At 41.6% G+C, this 20,621-nt stretch overlaps 1 protein-coding gene across 2 annotated transcripts in view; it reads right to left on the bottom strand.

Moving 5' to 3' along the window:
- Positions 1 to 20,621, bottom strand: part of sdr16c5a (short chain dehydrogenase/reductase family 16C, member 5a) — a 37,024-nt gene that overhangs the window by 1,741 nt on the left and 14,662 nt on the right. For both annotated transcript variants that reach the window (XM_035634287.2, XM_047332032.1), the window contains exons 5-6: positions 19,289 to 19,433; positions 13,700 to 13,825 (exon numbers count right to left, since the gene is read on the bottom strand). In XM_035634287.2, coding sequence (XP_035490180.1) covers positions 13,700 to 13,825; positions 19,289 to 19,433 — 271 coding nt within the window. The remainder of the gene's footprint in view (positions 1 to 13,699; positions 13,826 to 19,288; positions 19,434 to 20,621) is intronic.

The following is a 20,621-nucleotide window of genomic DNA, read 5'->3' as shown; positions in this document are numbered from 1 at the left end:
GATAGATTGATTCTCATTCATCCAGGTCATAGTGACCATGTGGATGGTGAAGAGGAAAAGAACAGTGCCTGGAGTATCTGAAAAACCCAGTAACCAGGGACGGACTGGGACGAAAAGGCCCGGTTGGCACGTAGCACCGTGCTGTTTGTGTTGATATGAGCTATGAGTTTGTGTTGTTATGATATGAGTTTGTATTGATATGAGGTATGATATGAGTTTGTGTTGTTATGATATGAGTTTGTATTGATATGAGGTATGATATGAGTTTGTGACCAGTTCTTTAAACTCGGAGGAATAGGTGTGAATTTGGATGTTGGCTGGGTTATATGGCACAATCAAGGAGTTGTGCGTGAACGTAGCAGAAGTGATGCTTTATAAAAGGAAAGTGTAGCAATGTGGAAGTAGCCTGGGACACTTGATGTTGGTTTTTCCCTGTGTCACCTCTCAGGAGGCCAAATATTTGACTGTCACATTAAACTTCACTCAGACGCTCTCACAGAGCAATGTAATCTTTTACAGTGAGAGCTAGTTGACGATGTTACAGGAAGGATGCTGAAACTTTAGTGGATTTTAAAATGTAGCAGTTGAAGGTAATGGAGAGAGTGTTAGGGGTTTTCCTTGTCACAATGCATCCACCCATATATTCATGTACCAGTTTCATTATTTATGGTTATTAGCGAGCACAGCTGGCTTATTACAAGCCATGAAGTCAGGATATTAAGGATCTTTGTAGATGTTCCATCATTAGGAGAGCGTCCTGGTCAGGGATTTACTGTGGCCTCTTTGTCCCTGTCGCACTGTGAACTGATTTAATGCGGGAAGAATATCCCCCGAGTTTCAGAAGTGTCTCTTTCAGCCTTTAGCAGCGCTGTATGAATGTCTGTGAATGTGATTTTGAGTGGTCAATAAGACTAGAAAACTCTATAAAAATATAGTCCGATTACCATTTACAGTGTTTTCATTCATCGTCTACCGCTTTATCCATTTTTAAGGGTCGCGGTTACAGTGTGTAGAAGACAATTCATTTTCTTTAAATTATTAATAAACTTAAGTGTAAATAAATAAAGTGCAGTATCTTGGAAGGCAGAGCAAGACGCACACCCTGGATAGGTCGACACACAGAGACATTCAAATTCATATCTATGGTCAATCTAGAATCTCCAATCCACCGGACCCCACTCTGCATGTGTTTGGACTGTGGGAGGAACCCAGAGTTTTAAAACCCACACAGACAAAGGGAGAAAATGCACGGTTGGTCCAAATGTGGAATTGAACCAAGAACCTTCTTGCTGTAAGGCTAGAGTGATAACCACCATACCAGACTCGATTGATACTAACAATCATTACATGAAACTAAAGTATTGTTCCATTATCTGTATTTCCTTTTCCTTCCTCCGATCCCAGCGGGCAATGGGCAAGAGGCAGGGAACACCTGGCACAGGTTGCCTGTCTATCACAGGGCAGAAGTGCCCTTTAAAACCAGGAAAACATTCCAGCGGTCAATGCATCTGTCAGTGGCAACAATAAGAATGGAACAATGCATTTGAGCTCATGTAAATAGTTTTTGTTGAATAATTTGTTACCGGCAGAGCGATGCCTCTTTTACATCTCTTCCTAAATCAGCCCATGTTAGCAGCTATTGGATGACTAACAATGAGTGTCTTCAAAGAGAGACAGAGACAAGGCTTGATAATACAACATGTTATTAATGCCTGAATACAATGGCTTTTACATAAGAATGAAGAGAGGAGACAGCCGAGGCACTATCTCCATTTGTGTGAGCTGTGTTCCACAGATGAGGAGCTTTCTAATAGAGAATAATGTCTCTGTCCCCAGACAAATGGACCAGAGAAAATATCTCCAAAAAGTTTCCTCATCATACATAATTACAGCCAAGGAACTTTGCGAAAGCACTTGGGCTTTCAGCTCTCTGAGGCACGCTTATCACAAATACTTTCATTAGCAGTACTGCAAGAACACAACATTTTATTGATTTGGGTCAACTGATTCCCATCGTCCCCATTGTGCTGCAGCCAATACACAGTCCAGCGTTTCTGCTGGTAATGGGTGAAGTCTTAGCCGCCGTTCAGTGCAACATTTTTTTCTGAAATGATTTCCAAGCAAAAGACAAACAGACGAGGTAGGTCCAGGGATGGGTACTGAACAAAAGACAAACAGACGAGGTGGGTGTAGGGATGGTACTGAACAAAAGACAAACAGACCAGGTAGGTATAGGGATGGGTACTGAACGAATGAGAAACAGACGAGGTAGGTCCAGGGACGGGTACTGAAACCCAGTATTAAATTATGAAAGACCATAGTATCAATTAGCTCTGTTGTTAGCGGTGCTGCTGGCGGTACTGAAGAAATTAATGCTTTCTTCTTTGATGAATCTTCGCTCTTCCCAATCCTGAGACGAGACCTGTGTCTGTCGGTCGGAGCCTGTCCTTTGCAGGGGCTCTCACTGCCCATCTGTCACATACACAGCCCGGATACTGAGACTGAGCAGAGGGTGAATGAGTTCCACCTCGCTCTGACCAGGTTAATAGTGACAGACCTACAACCCATTACAACTGTAGAGTCCATCAGTCTGACTGCACATACTGAGTTGTGTTATGGGTTTTATGTTATTCCCATCACTCAACACACAACATCATGTACTTTATATAAGTTATTTAGTGTTCAACAATGTACAGCACGAGTAACCAAATGGTGGTGATAGTGCTCTCGACGTTAAGCCCAGCATCAAAAAAGATAAAGCTACAGAGAGATGGTGTGAATAGACGGTGGGACAGTGATGAAAGAACAAGAATGAAAGAAAGTAGTGAGGAGAAGAGACGAGGGACACATGATGACTTCACTGATCAGTCTCTGTCACACAGTTCCTCATGAAATCTTAGAAGCAATCAGAAAGCCTTTGTTCTCAGTGGACAAGGTGGGCATCAGCAGACCTCTCACACGTCTGCCCGATAGCTCAAAGCATGCATCCCTTCTGATGGGGGACAAATGGATCTGATTGTGTAGAAAGAGTGTGTACACTTCACCACTGAGGAGCTGGCTTCAGTCTCTGAGGCAAAGGTTGACTTCCTATTGCCTGCCCAGTACTGATGAGGGGGAAAGGAATAGCTGTTCGAAAAGAAAAGAACTAACTTTGGAGTGAATGAACAAACTCATGAATTATATTGTGTAAAACAGTGTGCTCCATGTGCTCTAATGGTAGGATCTGGTTTTGGTACTGCTTTGGTACAATTAAGATTCACTTGCATGGATTTGTGTTCGAATGAAGCTGCGGGCACCTTGACAACAGGTTGATAACTGGAAGAACAGGTGAAGTGAAGCTGAGTCTTTTAACAACCCGAACTATGACAGTCCACATGTTTAGACTACTCCAGAGTTTCCAAGCCCCAATTGAGGGACTTTTGGAATTGCTGTTTTAGTCTGAAAACTCTGGGGTGTGGTTTAGTCTGGACGCACAGAAAGAGAGACGTCTGGTAACGATGACACAGATGGCCGTTTCTTCTTGATTGGCTCTTATCAGTCACGAATCAACTACCAGTGGAGAATGTAGAGTGTTGCTAACACATCGTCAGTAACTGCTTCACCTCGTCATCAGTCCATGTAAAAAAAATATTCCTGCTCTTATTTTCACCATTGTTGTTTCCAGTTTGTAGTATTTTCTGCAACTAGGCAACCCACTGCAAATGAACAATTCTGGTATGGAGCCAAAATGCTAGTCAGCTTTTTAAAAAAAACGTATTATTGTGTTACATCCAATCACTCTCTGACCACACAGCATCAGGGAGAGCTGCACACAAAAATAAACCACTCCTGAGACTTTGAACAGACAATACAGACAATGTCCTCTGGCTGAGCAGATCACATTTAAAACAAGGTTCTGTGGACAGCACATGGCTAACAACTGGGTGAATTTCTAGAGCTGAATTGACTCTTCTCGATCACAATTACCAGTAGCAGCCCCAATAAATGGAAAACCTTTAACAACATCTCCTCCTGACAGGATCATCATCATGCCTCATAAGTTGTATCTAGTCCGATACCTGTGCCCTCTGCCATGAAGACGCCCACTGTCCATGAAATTGATGGTGTTTGACGGCTGCACAGGCACATAAAAGGCAGCTCGAGGCCTGTTTGGTTCCACTGAAGGGGATAAACACCATCTGATATACATCTTTTATTACGTCTCTTTTTGTCGTTTCACCCAGTTTGCATTTGTAGACATTTTTAAATTGAAAACCTTAGCATTTGTCTGGGTGTCCAGAGATTCGGTTCCCATATTCATACTTTTCCTCCTTGTTTTATTGATCCGTTCATCACAGCTTCTAACATGCAGGTTGAGATTTAAAATGTTTTCCTCCTGCGTCGCCAGGAAGTAGAAGTTTCGAAAACCACACTAGTTATCAGTTGGCATGATGAATGGCATGATGACCTGCTGTCAGCGTTAACACTGTCGGCTGACAGATACTTGACGTCCCTCCCGGTCTGAAAGGTGTCAGCGTAAAGTATCAACACTCACCTCTGAAATGTTTCACAGCTACGAGTGGGAATGTCTGTGGTGTCACTAAAGTTATGACCCCAGCATCGGTGGGGGCCCCTCTCCACTACAATGCTGGTACCATGGATATCCACCATTATATAGATCTTCGTATGGACACCATATTTGAAAAAAAAAAACTAGCTTGAATAGATTGCTGTATCGATTCGGGACTTTTTCTAAACTGTCCACTTTGACTTGTCATACGAGATTGCGTTCACATACTTGCTGTGTACTACGCATGTTACAGGGCACACCACGGAACTCAGAGCGTATAGAACTTCCAGATTTACTTTCTGTGAATAAAAATAAGGCGACGCTGCAGGAGGTCAAGCCTGCTGTGACTTCTGAGATCACAGCATTAAAAGTGTTTGGTGCGCCTTTGTAGATGGTAAGCGAAGCCCTTCAATCAACAGTGACCAGTATGGGCCCCGACCGCTCATGTGCGTATTGCATCTTGCAGACGCGGAGCATTAATTTCTGAGGATGTGCACAACCGACGCACCAAATGGATGCAGGGTACACAAGGTAGCCATGAAGCTTAAACTAGTTAAAAACAAGTATGTCTCTGGCCTACTAGAGTGTGAAACAATTTTAATGATGTCAAATAATCCTGGTGTTGTCACTCTTTGAGACCTGTTGTTAGACTTGACTAGATTATTAACAACAGCTATGGGCACTGGTACAGCCACTGTTCCCAAACCAAGTTCCACATCAAATCAAGAATAGGTTTCCAGGCTTATATGCTTTCAGTGATGAGCACTAACCCACTGAGAACAGTCCTGTCCTGCCCAGCTCCCATGGTGTGCTCAGTCAGCCTCAGGGACCATCCACATGTTCCATCATAGAGGGTGTTTTTCCATTACTGCCTAGATTGTTCTGTTATAAGTATTTTGTCCTGTGGCTCTGTGACTCATTTGATCTGGGTAGGTTGATTTTAATTTCCTGTTTGTGGCTCCTTCCGTTGTTTATTTGCCCATTTAAAGACGCTGCTTGTGGTAAAAGGCTGTATAAATAAATAAAATTGGACCTGAACTCCATTACAACAGCAGAGAGTCAGCAGACACTTCACTAGATGTGTATAAAGAGAACGAGGTAAACAAATGGAGGGAGGAGAAACAGACTAAATCAAGTCATATAAGGCCCAGCTCAGGTGGCCTCAGGTCACCTTTCCTCTTTTATCAAAAAACTGCCTCCACACAACACAGTTGTGTCGTAACTGTGCTCATGACTGTTCCAAGCAAAATGTGGCATTTATCAATTTGTGGTCATGCTTGAGAATGTGAGTCAATGTTAGCATGCAGGTACAGATTCATCCAGGCTTGTTTACTGTGCTGGGAAAAAAAAGAAGCGACAGAGACAGAATGGAAGAGGTGAAAGACATTTTTCACACGATGACCCCAAACAAATCTGAATACAACGACTCTTCATAACCAACTGAAGACCAAAGTTTTATTATTTTAAATATTGATCATTAATACGCTGCACGGTGGTGTAGTGATTTAGCGCTGTCGCCCCATAGCAAGAAGGTTCTGGGTTCAACCTAACCAGGGCCTTTCTGTGTGGAGTTTCCCATGCATGAGTGGGTTCTTTCCGGGTTCTCCGGCTTCCTCCCACGGACCAAATACATGCAGACTGGAGTCATGTTAACTGGAGACTCTAAATTGACCGTAGCTGTGAATGTGAGTGAATGGTTGTTCGTCTCTGTATGTTCCCCTGCGATAGGCTGGCGACCTGTCCAGGGTGAACCCCGCCTCTCGCCTTATCTCGCCCTAATGGAAAAAGTAGTAGATAATGGATGATGTATTTATCTTTAATGGAGTGTTGGCTACAGTCCCAATAAAATCCGTGCTCACCACATGGAGTCTTGGTGGAGACACGCGGTATTCCCACACTACGATCTGTGGAATCTTCATGTATCGAGGAAAGCTTTTGGTCAGGGAAAGTCTGCTCCCGACTGCTGCTTCCTGTGCATGTGTATAAGATCCTGCAGTTCCAGGTCATTTTAATGAGGGTTACATAGTAAGCTAATAGAATATTACATTCACTTCAAATGATTAAAATTGTGACTACGCCTAAGCCCCAGTGATATATCATGATATATGTGTGTGTGTGTGTGTGTGTGTGTGTGTGTATATTACAGACACATTTGATGCAAGTGACTTTGATAGCTGGTCCGTGTCGATTAGGAATTCTTCAGAATGAACCAAGTTATAACAAACTATCATTAAACTATAAGGAGTTAATGAACTGAAGCATATTAGTTCAGCAGCAGTGATGGAGGATGTATTCACATCCTTTGAGATAAGATGGAACTTTATTCATCCTACGCCGGGGAAATGTACTCGTTACAGCAGCAGAGTATCACAAAGAATAGCAAAAATATACTATAAAAATACAGGGAAAAAAGCTATATATATATATATACATGGCAGTGTGTTGTTGTGTTGTTTAACTGGAACAACATCAGCATTGCTACATCAGCTGTCGGGATGAAGGACCTGTGGTAGCGCTCCTTGTTGCACCGAGGGTGCAGCAGTCTGCTGCTGAGGGAGCTGGTCACTAGTGTCATACAGGGACCGTCCATGATGGAGGTCAGCTTGGCCAACATTCGCCTCTCAACCACATGCAAATAACACAAGTATTAGTAAAAGTATTATCACACAAATTAACTTATTCAAGTAAAAGAACCGGTTTTCAAAGTTGCAGTTGGTTGAGATGGAGCTCTTTTCAACAATTTTGTAACCAGCTACAACTAATGATTATTTTCATGATGGATTTGGCAGATTATTTTCTCCATGAATCGATGGATTGACAGTGCGAGGGTGGGTGTGGCTCAGATGAATTGACCAGGTCAATAATTCCTCCCTCCCTCTCTCTCTCTCGCGTCCTGTGTTGAGCAGCTCGAGGTGGCAGAGGGTCTGCTACAGTTTGGTTTGTATAAATGCAGAAAAATAGTGAAGAACTGTTGTCACAATCATTATCAAAATAATTTACTGTAGGGGGATGATCAGTGCAATGCATGCACGTCTGTGTGTGTGTTGAATTGTTGCCAGTTACAGAATCTGCTCGTCTGCTAAAGGAATGTAAAAAAAAACAAAAAACAAGATTCACAGATGTCACACAGGTGAGATTCACTGTTCTTTTATAGAAGTTTTTCAATCCCAGTAAAAAGCACATGTACAAGGTATGATAACCATGAAACCATGACAGCATGATTCCACTACAGCATTACTCCCTTTACTGTGGCTGAGATGTGACAATTCTTTTGTTTCCCATTCCAACCAATGACAAAATACACACGCTTTACACTTTATTACAATTTTCTACGTGGGCATCAGCAGAGACAACTGATGAAGAAGGCACAATAATGAGGTATCTTAATTGACTGGAGGTTCCTCAGTCACACTGGAAAGGCAGCTTGAGAAATAACACACCATTTATTCAAATGACACATTCAATCAAAGTCTGTACAGGCTCTCGCAAAACCAGAGACCTTATCTGAGACACCCACGTCAGAATGTGGATATTAATTACCTCAAAAACACCATCATTCCATTGTGCACCAAACTGCCCGAGTAACAACAAATTATTATATAACACACCCGTCATGTTGCCTTCAGCCACAAATCTACTGTGTCTTGGAACAGGTGTGGCATCAGTCTGCTGTGAGCTCTCTGCTACAGAGACTCGGGTTAGGCCCTAACCCTCCTCTGACACCAAGCACTGGTGCTGGAGATAGAGTTCTCAAAGGTCAAGTTAGAGCAGTGGACAGTGCTTTGACCTGACAGAGTGTGTGCACAGTTTTCCTTTATAGTTTGGGATAATTAGAGACATTTTAAGTTGCTCTCAACTTCAGTTTTACATTCAAATTAAATGCTCTAGATAATCTGAATAAACTAAACAACTATTATGGACACATGAAAAAAACCGGTCATACACCTAATCCATCAGGTTGAACAAACAGTAATTACATTAATGAGCACAATGTCATCATAACTGAGAAGACTGATGGCCAACACTACCAAGATGAGAAGTGTGATTCATAAAAGAAATGCCACCAAAAAGCATCCTCAAATCAAAATTAGGGTCTGCATGTTGTCAAATGCACATGTACAAGGTATGATAAACACAGATTTCCATACCATGGAACCGTTTATATTTATGTGTATGTATGTGTGTGTGTACGGGTCACTGTAAAGTGTGCGTTCACTCCAAAATCACTACTTTCACAGTGTTAACAGGACATGAACTGCTATATGTTGTTTGTACTTAGAGAAGAACATCCTCATGTATGTGTGTGTGTGTGTGTGTGTGTCAGTGCATTTTGCAGTGTGGACTGCGGTGTGTGAGGCAGTCTGCTTCCACTGACAGTCCCAGGTAAGAGCTGAGGAGGGAGCTGAGCCTCCACTGCAGAACACTGAGGAGGATGATGGAGGGACAGGGAAGATATATGTCAAATCTACATTTGAATTCATCGAGATACAGTATCTGTTAAATAGACTGATGACACCAGGTAGCTTCCATGTTCTGCCACTGATATGGGTTGTGCTAGTTCTCAAAGAATTCTGAAAATTCCTGTCTCAGTCTGTTTTCTTGTTCTTTCATGATACATGATATTAAAGTCCCCCTCCAGTCAAAAAAGTGTTTCTTCTGTTCCTGTCCTCTAACATGTTGGACATTGACTACAGGGACTTGTATCTGGGGTTTTCACATTCCTCTCCTGGAGGAGGAGATTTTCACTTCTCTGCAATTTGAAATTCAAATGAATCCTGTTCAAGCTAGATTTGGTACGTCACAAATACAGAAAAGCAATCGCTGTCAAATATGCAAATGTAGGCAAAGAAACCGGAAACTTCCTGTGCAGCAGAGGCAGCGCATCATGAGAGGACGACAGGTGTGTCAGTGTGACAGTTAAGCAATAGCTCACCACAGGCCGTGGTATATGCCCCTTAACTGTGGTATAATGAGCGTATGTCACGGACTGCAGTGAGCTATTGCTTATATAAAACGGTTACAAGTTTGCCGAAATGAAAGTTATAGACACACTACAATTTTATTTTTTTATTTAGTCAAAAAAGCATTTTTTTTAACGAATACAAAAAACTCCTGACTGCCTGCACAGTGCATGGCGGTTGCTATGCAACACACTGTAGCTTTCTTCAGTAAGAAGGCTACGGGACAGGAGCTGGGTTCAGAGGCAGTTAAAGTTTCAACTTCATTCCCTCACTACTCCATAGCGCTACTCACGTCTTCTCACGTCTGCTCACGTCGTTACTTCTTGAGTCACGGAGTGAAATGGACCTGTGCATACTGATTCGACGTCATAGCCGTAGTATACGCTCAATATACCACGGCTATGAACCAATCAGATCGCTTGATTTGAGCAACCCGTTTTATATTTATCGTTAGCATTAGCATCCATGAGAGGACAGCAGGCGTGAAGTCAAATTGTCAAATTGGCGTGGGAAGTTTCCAAAATTTTGAAGTGACCCGGGAAGTATTTGATAAGCAGTGATGATAAGAGTTGTTCTGATTCTCTAAATGTTCAGGAAAGGAGCTTCAATGCTTCTTTCCTATCTCCTTTAGCATAGGGTACACTGGCGCTTCCTATGTGAGAGTAAGGAGATATAGACGCCCCGCAATTCATTGCAGCAGCTATATTTAACGTGACGCGCCATGCTCGGACGTAAACGATTCAATCTGAAGTAGAAGAAGAAGAAGAGTATGAATATGACCCAGAAGAGATGTCATCATGTAAGTTACTGTTACATATGAATCATTTTCATCTGATGTCACACAGTGGTAAAACACTGAAACAGGCTGATGGAGCTCCTAAGGTTTTTGTAGTTCATCTTGTGAAATGTGTAGTTTCACCACGACAGACACATCAACAACATCCACCGTGATGACATTGAGTGAGTTTAGTGAAAGTTGAGTCGGATTCTCTGAGCATTAGCAGTTAGCATCCATGAGAGGATGTCAGGTGTTAGCAGTTGGTGAAAGTTCTTCATCTTGTTGCGCACATTCTTCCATCGGTCAACCTAGCGCGAGCATCTGTGGTTGGCGGGGCCTGTCTTATTTGCATATCATGAATATTCTTAGTCTCAGAATTCCTCAATGAGGCAGAGAGAGTGGTAGCAAGGTGTAGTCAGACTAATACTCAAATGCATATTAGTCTGGGATCTCTCGGCTCATTTTCGATTTCAAAGAAGCGTTACCAACAGAAGCAGAGCAAAATGCCTCAGGCCGCAACTGAATATCAACGACTCATGTGACATCTGTCAAGCAACGCGAAAATGTCAACAGACTAGAGCAGAGAGGGCATAACAGAGGTTACATACACTATATATACATAGTGTGTATATATAGTGTGTGTAACCTCACATATATACTGTACATATATATACACATATATATATATATATAGTGTGTGTATCCTCACATATAAACATATATATACATACATACTTACTCCCTTACATCCGTGTCCTAATATAAACCCCGCCCATTATCAGATAATCGGTTGTGATTGGACCTGCAAGTTTTCTGCTGGAGAGAAATCACCTCTTAATGGAGGTGATCCAGACCATATTATGGCAGAGCAAATGAAATGAGCTCCCAGAATTTGTATGGGTCCCAGGCTAAGACAGTGGATGGTTTGATATTAAACAAAATATTAGGCCTAGCTTATTTTTCTTTTATACTTTAAAACGTGACTGGAGGGGACTGCACGGTGATGCAGCGTTAGCATTCTCTCCTCACACCGTTTGGGGCTTGAACCAGAGTTTGCATGTTCTCCTCCTGTATGTGGGGTTTTCTCTGCGTACTTCAGGTTCTTCCAACAGTCCACTCATTTTTACACACTTGCTTATGTGCGATTTCTAACTGTCTATTGCTTTTATTCTATTTTATTGTGTACCATTTTATTTCATTATTCGTATTGTTGTTCTCACTCTCTGTCTTTGTTTTTACACAATGTTGTCCTGTCATTGCTTTTATTTCTCAAGTGTTTTATGCATTTTGAGCCTAGCCCCTCGTAACCTGTGTCTGCTTTGTCCGTCAAAGCACTTTGTAAAATGACTATATTAATAAAGCTTGTTATTCTCATTCATTCAAACACTTCTGTCAATTAGAGAGCTCAGGCTTAAAAATCCAGGGTCTGACAACGGCAGCTGAAACCTTCTACCCTGTTGTTGTTGTAGATAGTAAATGCCACATAGGTCCAGGCCTGAAAATGAGCCCGGGAGACCCAGCTCAATAACAACTGTACGCCATGTGCAGCAGAGTGGGATTCATCTGCTGGGCAGCCATTACAAGACCACTTGTAACAAGGCGAGTGCACAAAAACATCTAACCTGGCAAACAAGCACAGACCCCTGGTCAACAGAAAATGTTGGCATGAGTCATCCTGCACACCCACATGTTGTCTGTTGAACATGGTTGGGCTGTAATATAACCTTTATTCACAATGCACTGATATTCCAGGATAACACCCCATACGCACCAGTGAAGAAGTGTTAGTATGAAGTCAGAGACCAACTGGGGTCTCCACATCACAAAGGTCCTGACACAGAACAGACATAGACCCGCCAACCTTGAGAAAATATTTGACTGAGTTTTTTGTCGTCCATATCTGTGAGACTATGAGACGATTTAGACACTATGGTGTGTGTACATCAGAACCTATAGGTGGTTTTGGGGGACAGGCTCCCCGTTCAACTATCATAACCATCATTGCATCAGCCTCACATTCGCAGTGTTGAATTTGGACGAGTTATGTTCAGTGTTGATACATTTTGAATAGGGCTCTGCAATAAAACGATAAAGATAATTATCGCAAAATAACTTTTCCTCGATAGAAGTTTAAGACAGGTCGATAGAAATTCTATAGAATGAATAATGAATAATTGAATGAATAATTGCATCCATGATTTGACAGACAACACAAACAGCCAATGATAATGAGAATAACGCCGTGCTGAACCATCATTTTGCTTGAATAGAGTTACAGCCACGTCAAGGAGAAGCAGGTGGCAGCAGCTCATCAGTCCGTCAGGGGTGAGAGCGAGAGAAAAGAGAAAATGACGACAGGAAATGTTAACTCGAGCGACAGTGTTCCTGAAGAAGACATCCCCACGGACACAAGGCTCAAAAGACGAGGACACCGTTTAAAAGAAGCGTCCGAGGAATATTTAAAGTCCGAAAAGAAGCAGAGTCGTATCGCTGCAAACTGTATGGAAAGCATCTGTAGGAGTTTTATAATGTTCTACACTACATTTGTCATGTTCAACTTCTGACTAATATTTAATACTTAAACCCAAATGACCTTTGGTTTAAATATTTTGATGTTCACATCTCACAGCCTTTGAGCTTGACAGAAATTGGGATTTGATTTATATCGTCATCTATATCAATATTGATCATTATGAAAGAAATGATCGTGATATGATATTTTCCAGGCCTACTTTTCGAATAAACAGCTGAGCGGCGGCAGCTGGGACTCATCAACGTAAGACACGCTGTCAATCACGACAATGACGCGTTCAAGGTTCAGTGTACAGAGTGGAGTTTCACCAAACTCGCAATACACAGATGAACAGCTCTTTGTGCAGCAGCATCTTCAGAGCGCTGAGTCATGCAGGTCTTCGGTCCACAGCCACAGGTCAATTACTGCAGGTCAGTTTAAGTTTCAAAAAGAATCGTCAACCAGCAACACCACGAGCCAAGCAACCAGCCTGCTCCCAACAGGCATGTTGGGCTGCAACAGTCGAGTCAATGTATGGGAAACTTGAAAGCTTCAAATGATTGTCATTACGATTAGCCAATAATCGGCCCTTGGTGGAATGAAAGCGCTATGACTGGCTGAGCTATTCGTTTCCTTTTAGTAGCAAGACATCAGAGCCTCTTGCTTTTAGACTTGAGTACTGCACATGCACAATTGAACCAGAGATGTTGTGATTCACATGCGTCATCAGCTTTTTTGTGTAATTTAGAATGACGAATCATACCGGCATACTTTGGTGTCAAAAGGCATAATTGGTAGGAGCAATGCGTGCAGGTTGGTAGGTCCGGGTCATAGAGAGTGAGCTGCTCAGTGAGTTCTGCGCAGTTGTGTGGAAGAGAACAGAAAAGGTGGACACTAACTTCTTGAGAGCAGTGATGAGGTACATGGTCTTGGGCAGCAGCAGGAAGACCTGGTCCGTGAGAACAGCTTGGATGATCTTCTTGACCACATAGTCTGGACTCAAGATGGGCAGCAGTGTTGGCCACCTGATGAGGACAAGGAAAAGCATTGAGAGAAAGAACACTACACAACTACTAACAGCAGTGAAGCACTCGACAAAGAGCAGAAGTGTACGATTTGCCCTGCAGGGATGTGCAGTGACTTTTACACATGGTGGGGGGTGATCTTTTATGAAACCGCTACGTGGTGCGGTTGTCAGATGGACCAGGGCATCTCAAAGAAGTGATGCAGAATGGTGTCATAGTTATATTTATTCATACAGCCTGACACTGTTCTTTAAAAATGTAATTTCTGAAAAATGTTTATGAATTTCATTGGACTCATTCATTCATTGATTTTGACTTAGACTGCACAATAACCGTAGCTTTTTGTCATAAAACACACAATATGCACTGTGCACACAACTAGGGGTCTCTCAATTCAAACAATGACAAAAGACAGGAAGTAGCAGTGAGGGATCATGGGAGTTGTCCCGGTTAGGATTCCTTCAGTGTTCATTGTTCAGGAGCTGACCAATTTTCAGAACAAACAGCCGCTGATTAGATCCAGTGAAACACTGAACAAAGCAGCTTCACGTGAACAATCAGTGCTTCTCTGACGGTGTCCGGCCGACACTGGATGTCTCTGCCAATAATGGTTGCTCCAGATGTCAGTTCAAATTGAAGGTCTTAAAAGTGTATCAGAACAACGTGACTAAATGACATGCAACGTTACCTTGGACAGATTGGAAACACATTTGGGATAAAGTAAGAACATAACTCAACAACATACTGTATATAACTGGTCTAGTTGTTTTTAGACATATTAATGTAGAAAAGTCACATTTTGTACCTTTAATAGAATTGTAATTGTTAAATCATGTCCCAGAGAAATAAATTGCCCGAGAACAGAGGTTTTTTAAAAGCATAATGGAGCATTGAAGGTTTTCGTTGGGATGAATAGGACAGGTCCATTCTAGAAACTATTGGAAACTAGTTGTAGTTGTTTGGCGGCTGATTGGGTCCAACTACTAAAATCAGGGAGCTGTCTCAGCAGCAGCTCATCAAACAGTTGTTGTACTTAAAAACCCTTGTGCCCAACTTCTGCAATAGGCATCAACATTCTGACACCGAGTTCTAAACTCCACATCTCCCAAATCTGACACTTAACATTCAGGTAGATATCACCGTCTCCAAGGACCACTGTGAATGAACATTCAGAAATCTGCCTTTTTATCATTATCCAAGTATTCAAATGTTCACCGTCTGTACATCCGTGGGTTCACTGCAAACGGGCTAATTCAGAATAATTACAAACACTCTCATGCTACCCTTCATAGAGGACACAAAACAATGAGGGGTTTACAAAATCCATTAAGAGCAGCAGTTTGCACTCTGTTTTATTTTAACATTACTAAGGATTATATCGAATGTCTGCTAGTAAAAAAAAATCCATGTGAACATGGGTCCTCATCTGCTCCGCTCATGTTCTGAACATTTTGAAAAACGAAACAACAGCATTAGGGGTCGACCGATTATCGGCCTGGCATTTTTCTGATTATCTGTATCGGCCATTTTTAAGGCCAATTTGCAGATGAGATAATTTCAATGTGAAATGTGTTACTTTGTCTCGACTCTCTGGACTTTATGAATGTCCGTGTTTGTTAGTTCAGCTTCATAATAATAATCCTGCTGCTGACAGCTCCCTGCTCTTTGTGTGTTCAGGTCATGTGGAGAGGTTCTGTGAACTAAACAGATGCTTAAGACATTTCAACAAAGTTTTATGTTAAGAGTTTGTGTTATTCTAAATTTACATAATTTGACCCTTATTTTTGACTGCAGACAAATATCGGTCATCGGTCTCTTAGATCAGTGATAATCAGTGGCAGTCTGGATCAGTCGACCCCTGAACAACAGGAGTAGAGCTGTTCTGTGCACTGAAAACCCTCAATAGAGGAAGGGGAGGGGTTCTGAAGCGACACTGCAGACCCGCTGTTGACTGTTAGCAGCTCTGTGAGACTCTACACTGATGCTGTGTGCTAAATGCTAATGTCACCATCCTATCACCACGACAATACCAACACTGAAAAATCATCACAGACTATTCACAGGGCTTGTTTCTGTCGTATTGTGTGTCTGTCACTGCAACAGATGATGAGGGTAACCTCGAGCTGCTTTGTCGAGTTATTTCCCTTTGTCAACAACACACACAGAGCGTCTGAGGCCCGACTCCCAAGTCCAGGGGTGTTTGGTAATGTTCACAGAGTACACACACAAACACATTGAATGGTGCAGACCAGTCAAAAGTGTTTGGAAAAGATGTGTTTTGATGACATTTTGTGGTTATTTTAAGGACCTCGGTGTCCAGATGTGAGGAGTAGGAAGTGACAGGCCAGGTGTTGGCACTGGCAGAAGGCATGAGTCCTGCTGGCTTCAGGGGGCTGATGCATGGATCAAGGCACGGACAGAAATGAAGATGGACACGTCTCCAAACACTTTTAAAATCTAACTCCAGGACGTCTGAGAGTGTGTTTATGGGAAGGTAAAACACTGTGAGTCCAAAGTGTACCAGTCAACCATCACCATAGAGACCTCTGACACTATATTGATTTTTTTTGTCTACGTAACTTCAGAGATGAAGATCCTAATGTAGACATGAATCTTTAAAAGCACCTCACCACTGCAGTTCCGCTCTCTGCTACGCGGCACAAAAAATGAGCTTGAGATTTCATTGATTTATTCATTATTTTGTTTACATATTCTGTTTTTTTCTGTAAAGCACTTTGAATTGTCTGGTGTATGAAAAGTGTTATATACAAATAAAGTTGCCTAAAGTCAGTAAAAAGAGAGGTGATAAATGCACCTTTTCATCTCTCACAAATATAGAAACAAAATGAAAATAATAGATTTGTTCATCTAAAGCATTACAGACTAGCGACATATTTATGATTCCGGAAAGGTCTGTGTGTGTGTGTGTGTGTGTGTGTATGTGTGTACTTTTACAGAGCACTCTTGTGGCTGTAATGTTAAAAAAGCCAGACATTCAGAAGCACAGAAAAACCCAAACAATGCAACATAGAGCCAAACACAATTAGAACATTCAGAGATATTATCCACCATTGTGTCATTAACATTATTTGCTCACAGGTGCAACTCCCTCTACTCTAGAATACTGAAGAAAAATACAGTATATTCTTTGTTCTGCTGTTATTAATCTCAGTGGGGTTTTGATTAGCTATTTTATGGGGGATCTCATTCAATAATAAAACGTTTCCAGGGTCTGACAGTCAGGGATCAACCAGTCACGTGACAGGGGAACATGGTCACAGTCTGTTACTATGATGTTGAATAACAGTGATGTCACAGTGAAGCTGACCCCTGACCTTTTGGATAGAAAATGTCATCTGGACAGTTATCTAAAAATTGGTTATAATCGGCATATTGATTATTGGGTTAAGACCAAGGTCACAGCGACATTTGATCAGTTCATCCCTTGAGTCCAGAAGAAACTCCCTCAAGGTGTCCTGACCGTGGACGAGCACTGCTTGTATGACAGACCCGTGGACTCGTCCGTCTCCTACACCGAGGCGTAACAAAGTGTGCACTTGACAAAGAGACGGAGGGAGAAATTAAGACTTAAACTGTCCCATGGTGTAACTCTACGACGGGGGCTCTCCCGTGTTCAACACACCAGTATTAATAAATATATCGAGAGCCTAATGGCACCTGAACCAAAGGAAGCATTACAAATGCAGACGTTCCTTTACTAATAAAGCAAAGACTAAATCTGTGTTTGAAACCCCAGTGCTCCATTTCATGCTCCATTAAAATATTACGCTTCAATATTTAATATCCTCGATTGGTTTCCATCCCAGTCTCTTCCCGCCGGAGGTCCCTGGCTTTCAGGACTGTCATTACAAATGAGACTTGATTCTTTCCTCCTCTTCTCCTAAGTGATGAGGAGTCAGTGGATCTCACACCAGTCCCAGAGCCGCTTCTGCTTTATGTCTGTGTGTGTGGATGGTTACACCCAGACAGAAACACACATCACCTCAATAGACCCCTGATATGGACATTTATAGGACACCATTAACACAGACCATGTGATTACAGTATGTAAACCTTCTCAAGTAAAACCTAATCAATAATTATAATGATGAACTGAATATGATCATAATATGAATCATTTAAGTCAAGCCAAGAAGAACTGAGGTGGTAATAGCCAGTCATTTGACACCACTCAAGACCATTATTGACCTTGTGATCAAAGAAGCAGGAGCTGCAAATTCATCAAGATGGAAATAAAAGAAAAATAAAATACATTTCTTATTGCCTCCACCAAGGACCTCATGTTTTACCACTCTGTTTGTTAATTTATTTGTTCGTTTATCAGAAGGTTTTTTTCTTTGCAATTGTGAGATAGGACGGTTTTTAAAAACATATATATATATATCAGTTTTCTACACATCTTCCATTTCAAAATTCAAGACTTTTTCCAGACTTACAATTCCTTTTTCTCTGTACATTTTTCAGACCATATTTGACATCCGAGTACAAATAGCTAGATGTTTATAAAGTAAATATTATGTTAATAAATCATTTTAAAATCAAACTGTTTACATGTTACATTCTGACTGGGTGGGTCACCGTTTCCCCAGAAAGTTGATTGTGATTGATATTGAGATATTGATACTTCCCATTACAAAGTTACCTGTTCTTGGACTGATTCTCATTAAAATATTGATATTTAAACTCATTCATTTTAAACAGAGGAAACAACAGAATAAAGTAACTAATTGTCATCAGGATAATCGAAATAATGACCCGTTGATAGGAACTACTTTTCCTTCTGCCTCACAGTCACATGTGAACTATGACTCTGTACATACAGTCATGACAGGTACAGACAGTGTGTTGCTATGGTGACTTCACTCATTCACTAGACTAGAGAGATTGAGACGGATCGTTAATTTTCTTTAATCCTGGATTCACGTCTGTTTAGACTTCAGTCTGGAAACGCAAATATTTTTCCGTACTCTCTTTTCTTTTTTCCAGACTTATCAAGACCTGGAAATTACTAAATCCAAATTCCATACTGCGTAGGAACCCGGAAATATTTTCACATAATTTCCCAGGTAGTAATTGATGGGTCTTGATGAATTGATATCAATGCGTGTGTGCAGTTTTGTGCCGCCTGACTGAATTTCATGGGACTGTTGGGAAGTTCAACTTAAAACAACAGGACATAAATGTCAAATGTGTATTTCTATACACTACATTAGTGTACTTTTTTCCTTAATCTAAACTTTATTTTGGACTTGTTTTCATTGCACTCAGTCATGCTTGTAACATTTTTGATCTTATGACATTAAAAATACACAACAATGGCTTGTTTCATGTGAACCTGAGCTGACTGAGCCTGTTGAAAACAAGCTCTGAGATAGGCAGACTACATTTACACATATATTATGTTATATTCATATATACATATAGTCACGGTAAGAGACCTACTTAGTTTGACATCCGTCGAACATCCCAGTGTTGATGAAGTATGGACACACAATGGTGGTCTTGATGCCATCTTTCCCAGTTGCCAGCAGCTCCAGACCCACAGATTCTGCGAAACCTACTGCGGCAAACTTACTGGCACAGTAGTCTGCAGACAAAGGGGAAGAGGAGAGTGAAGAGGTTTATCTCTCATAAGGAGTCACATTCTCATCTGGCACAGGTCAGTGGTTACACCCCCCCCACACCCCAATGGGAATGAGTCAGACATCTTACCCATCAGGACATGCATCTGGTTCAGTTTTCTTACAGATGGTTCGGAAAACCAAAGATTAAGTTTCACCAAGTAACACACATGGAAACAGAGTTACAGTGGTTTTAAAAAATGATACAACTCCCAAGACACTTCAACCACATGCTCCCTTGAAAGCCACTAAGAGAAACATGCCCACTCACTTTACATAAATATCTCTGTCCACACTGGACCGATAACAAAGAGCACAGCTTGTCTGACAAAGTAAAGGTTCATGTCAACAGCTGTATCGTCATCATAAGTTTTCTAAGGCCAGAGTTCAACCAAAGTAAAAGACAATTCTAATTAGGAAACAAGACAAGATGTGATGCGTGCTCAAAAGGTTTCTAGATATAAAGTATGGCAATTAAGCATTGGAAAGCCAATTAACCATTTACAGGATATGAGGTCTATTATAAGTAGAAAAGGAAAAACTCATCACAATCAGCTTGACAACAATCAGAGCTAAATGTCCAATGTCCTTCTTGCCATACTTAGAACAGTTGTTTTTATACAGATAAGGCTCTCAATGACTGATGGGGTTGTATTGTGTAAGTGTATGATGTAACATGTGGTCACTTGTTATTCCCTTTTTGGCACAGTAGGTGTAAAGTGGAGTATTTGAGTAATCACAGAGAAGGCCTGTCGTTTACCGGAAACTGCTCAGTGTGAACAATTACGTATGAACAACTGACAGCCACAAGAAGCTGTTCAACTCCGGTCAACCATATGGTGGTGATGCAGAAGAATATGCAACAATAATGCTAGGCTTTATAGAACGGGTAGCTCAAATCAAGCATTCTGATTGGTTCATAGCCGTGGTATAATGACTGTATACCACGGCTATGACGTTGAATCAGTTTGCACTGGTCCGTTCACTCTGCGACCGAGGAAGTTGTTTTGACAGACAACACGAACAGCCAATGATAATTAGAATAGCGCCTTGCTGAATCAAGCATGTGGCACGAATAGAGTTACAGCCACGTCAAGTTAGGTTGACGCACACAGCAGAGCGTAGGAGAAGCAGCTCATCAATCCGTCAAGAGT

This window comes from Scophthalmus maximus, chromosome 5, assembly GCF_022379125.1.
Source record: "Scophthalmus maximus strain ysfricsl-2021 chromosome 5, ASM2237912v1, whole genome shotgun sequence".
NCBI lineage: Eukaryota > Metazoa > Chordata > Actinopteri > Pleuronectiformes > Scophthalmidae > Scophthalmus > Scophthalmus maximus.
The sequence above is the reverse complement of the archived record's forward strand: the minus strand, read 5'-3'. Positions and strand labels throughout refer to the sequence as shown.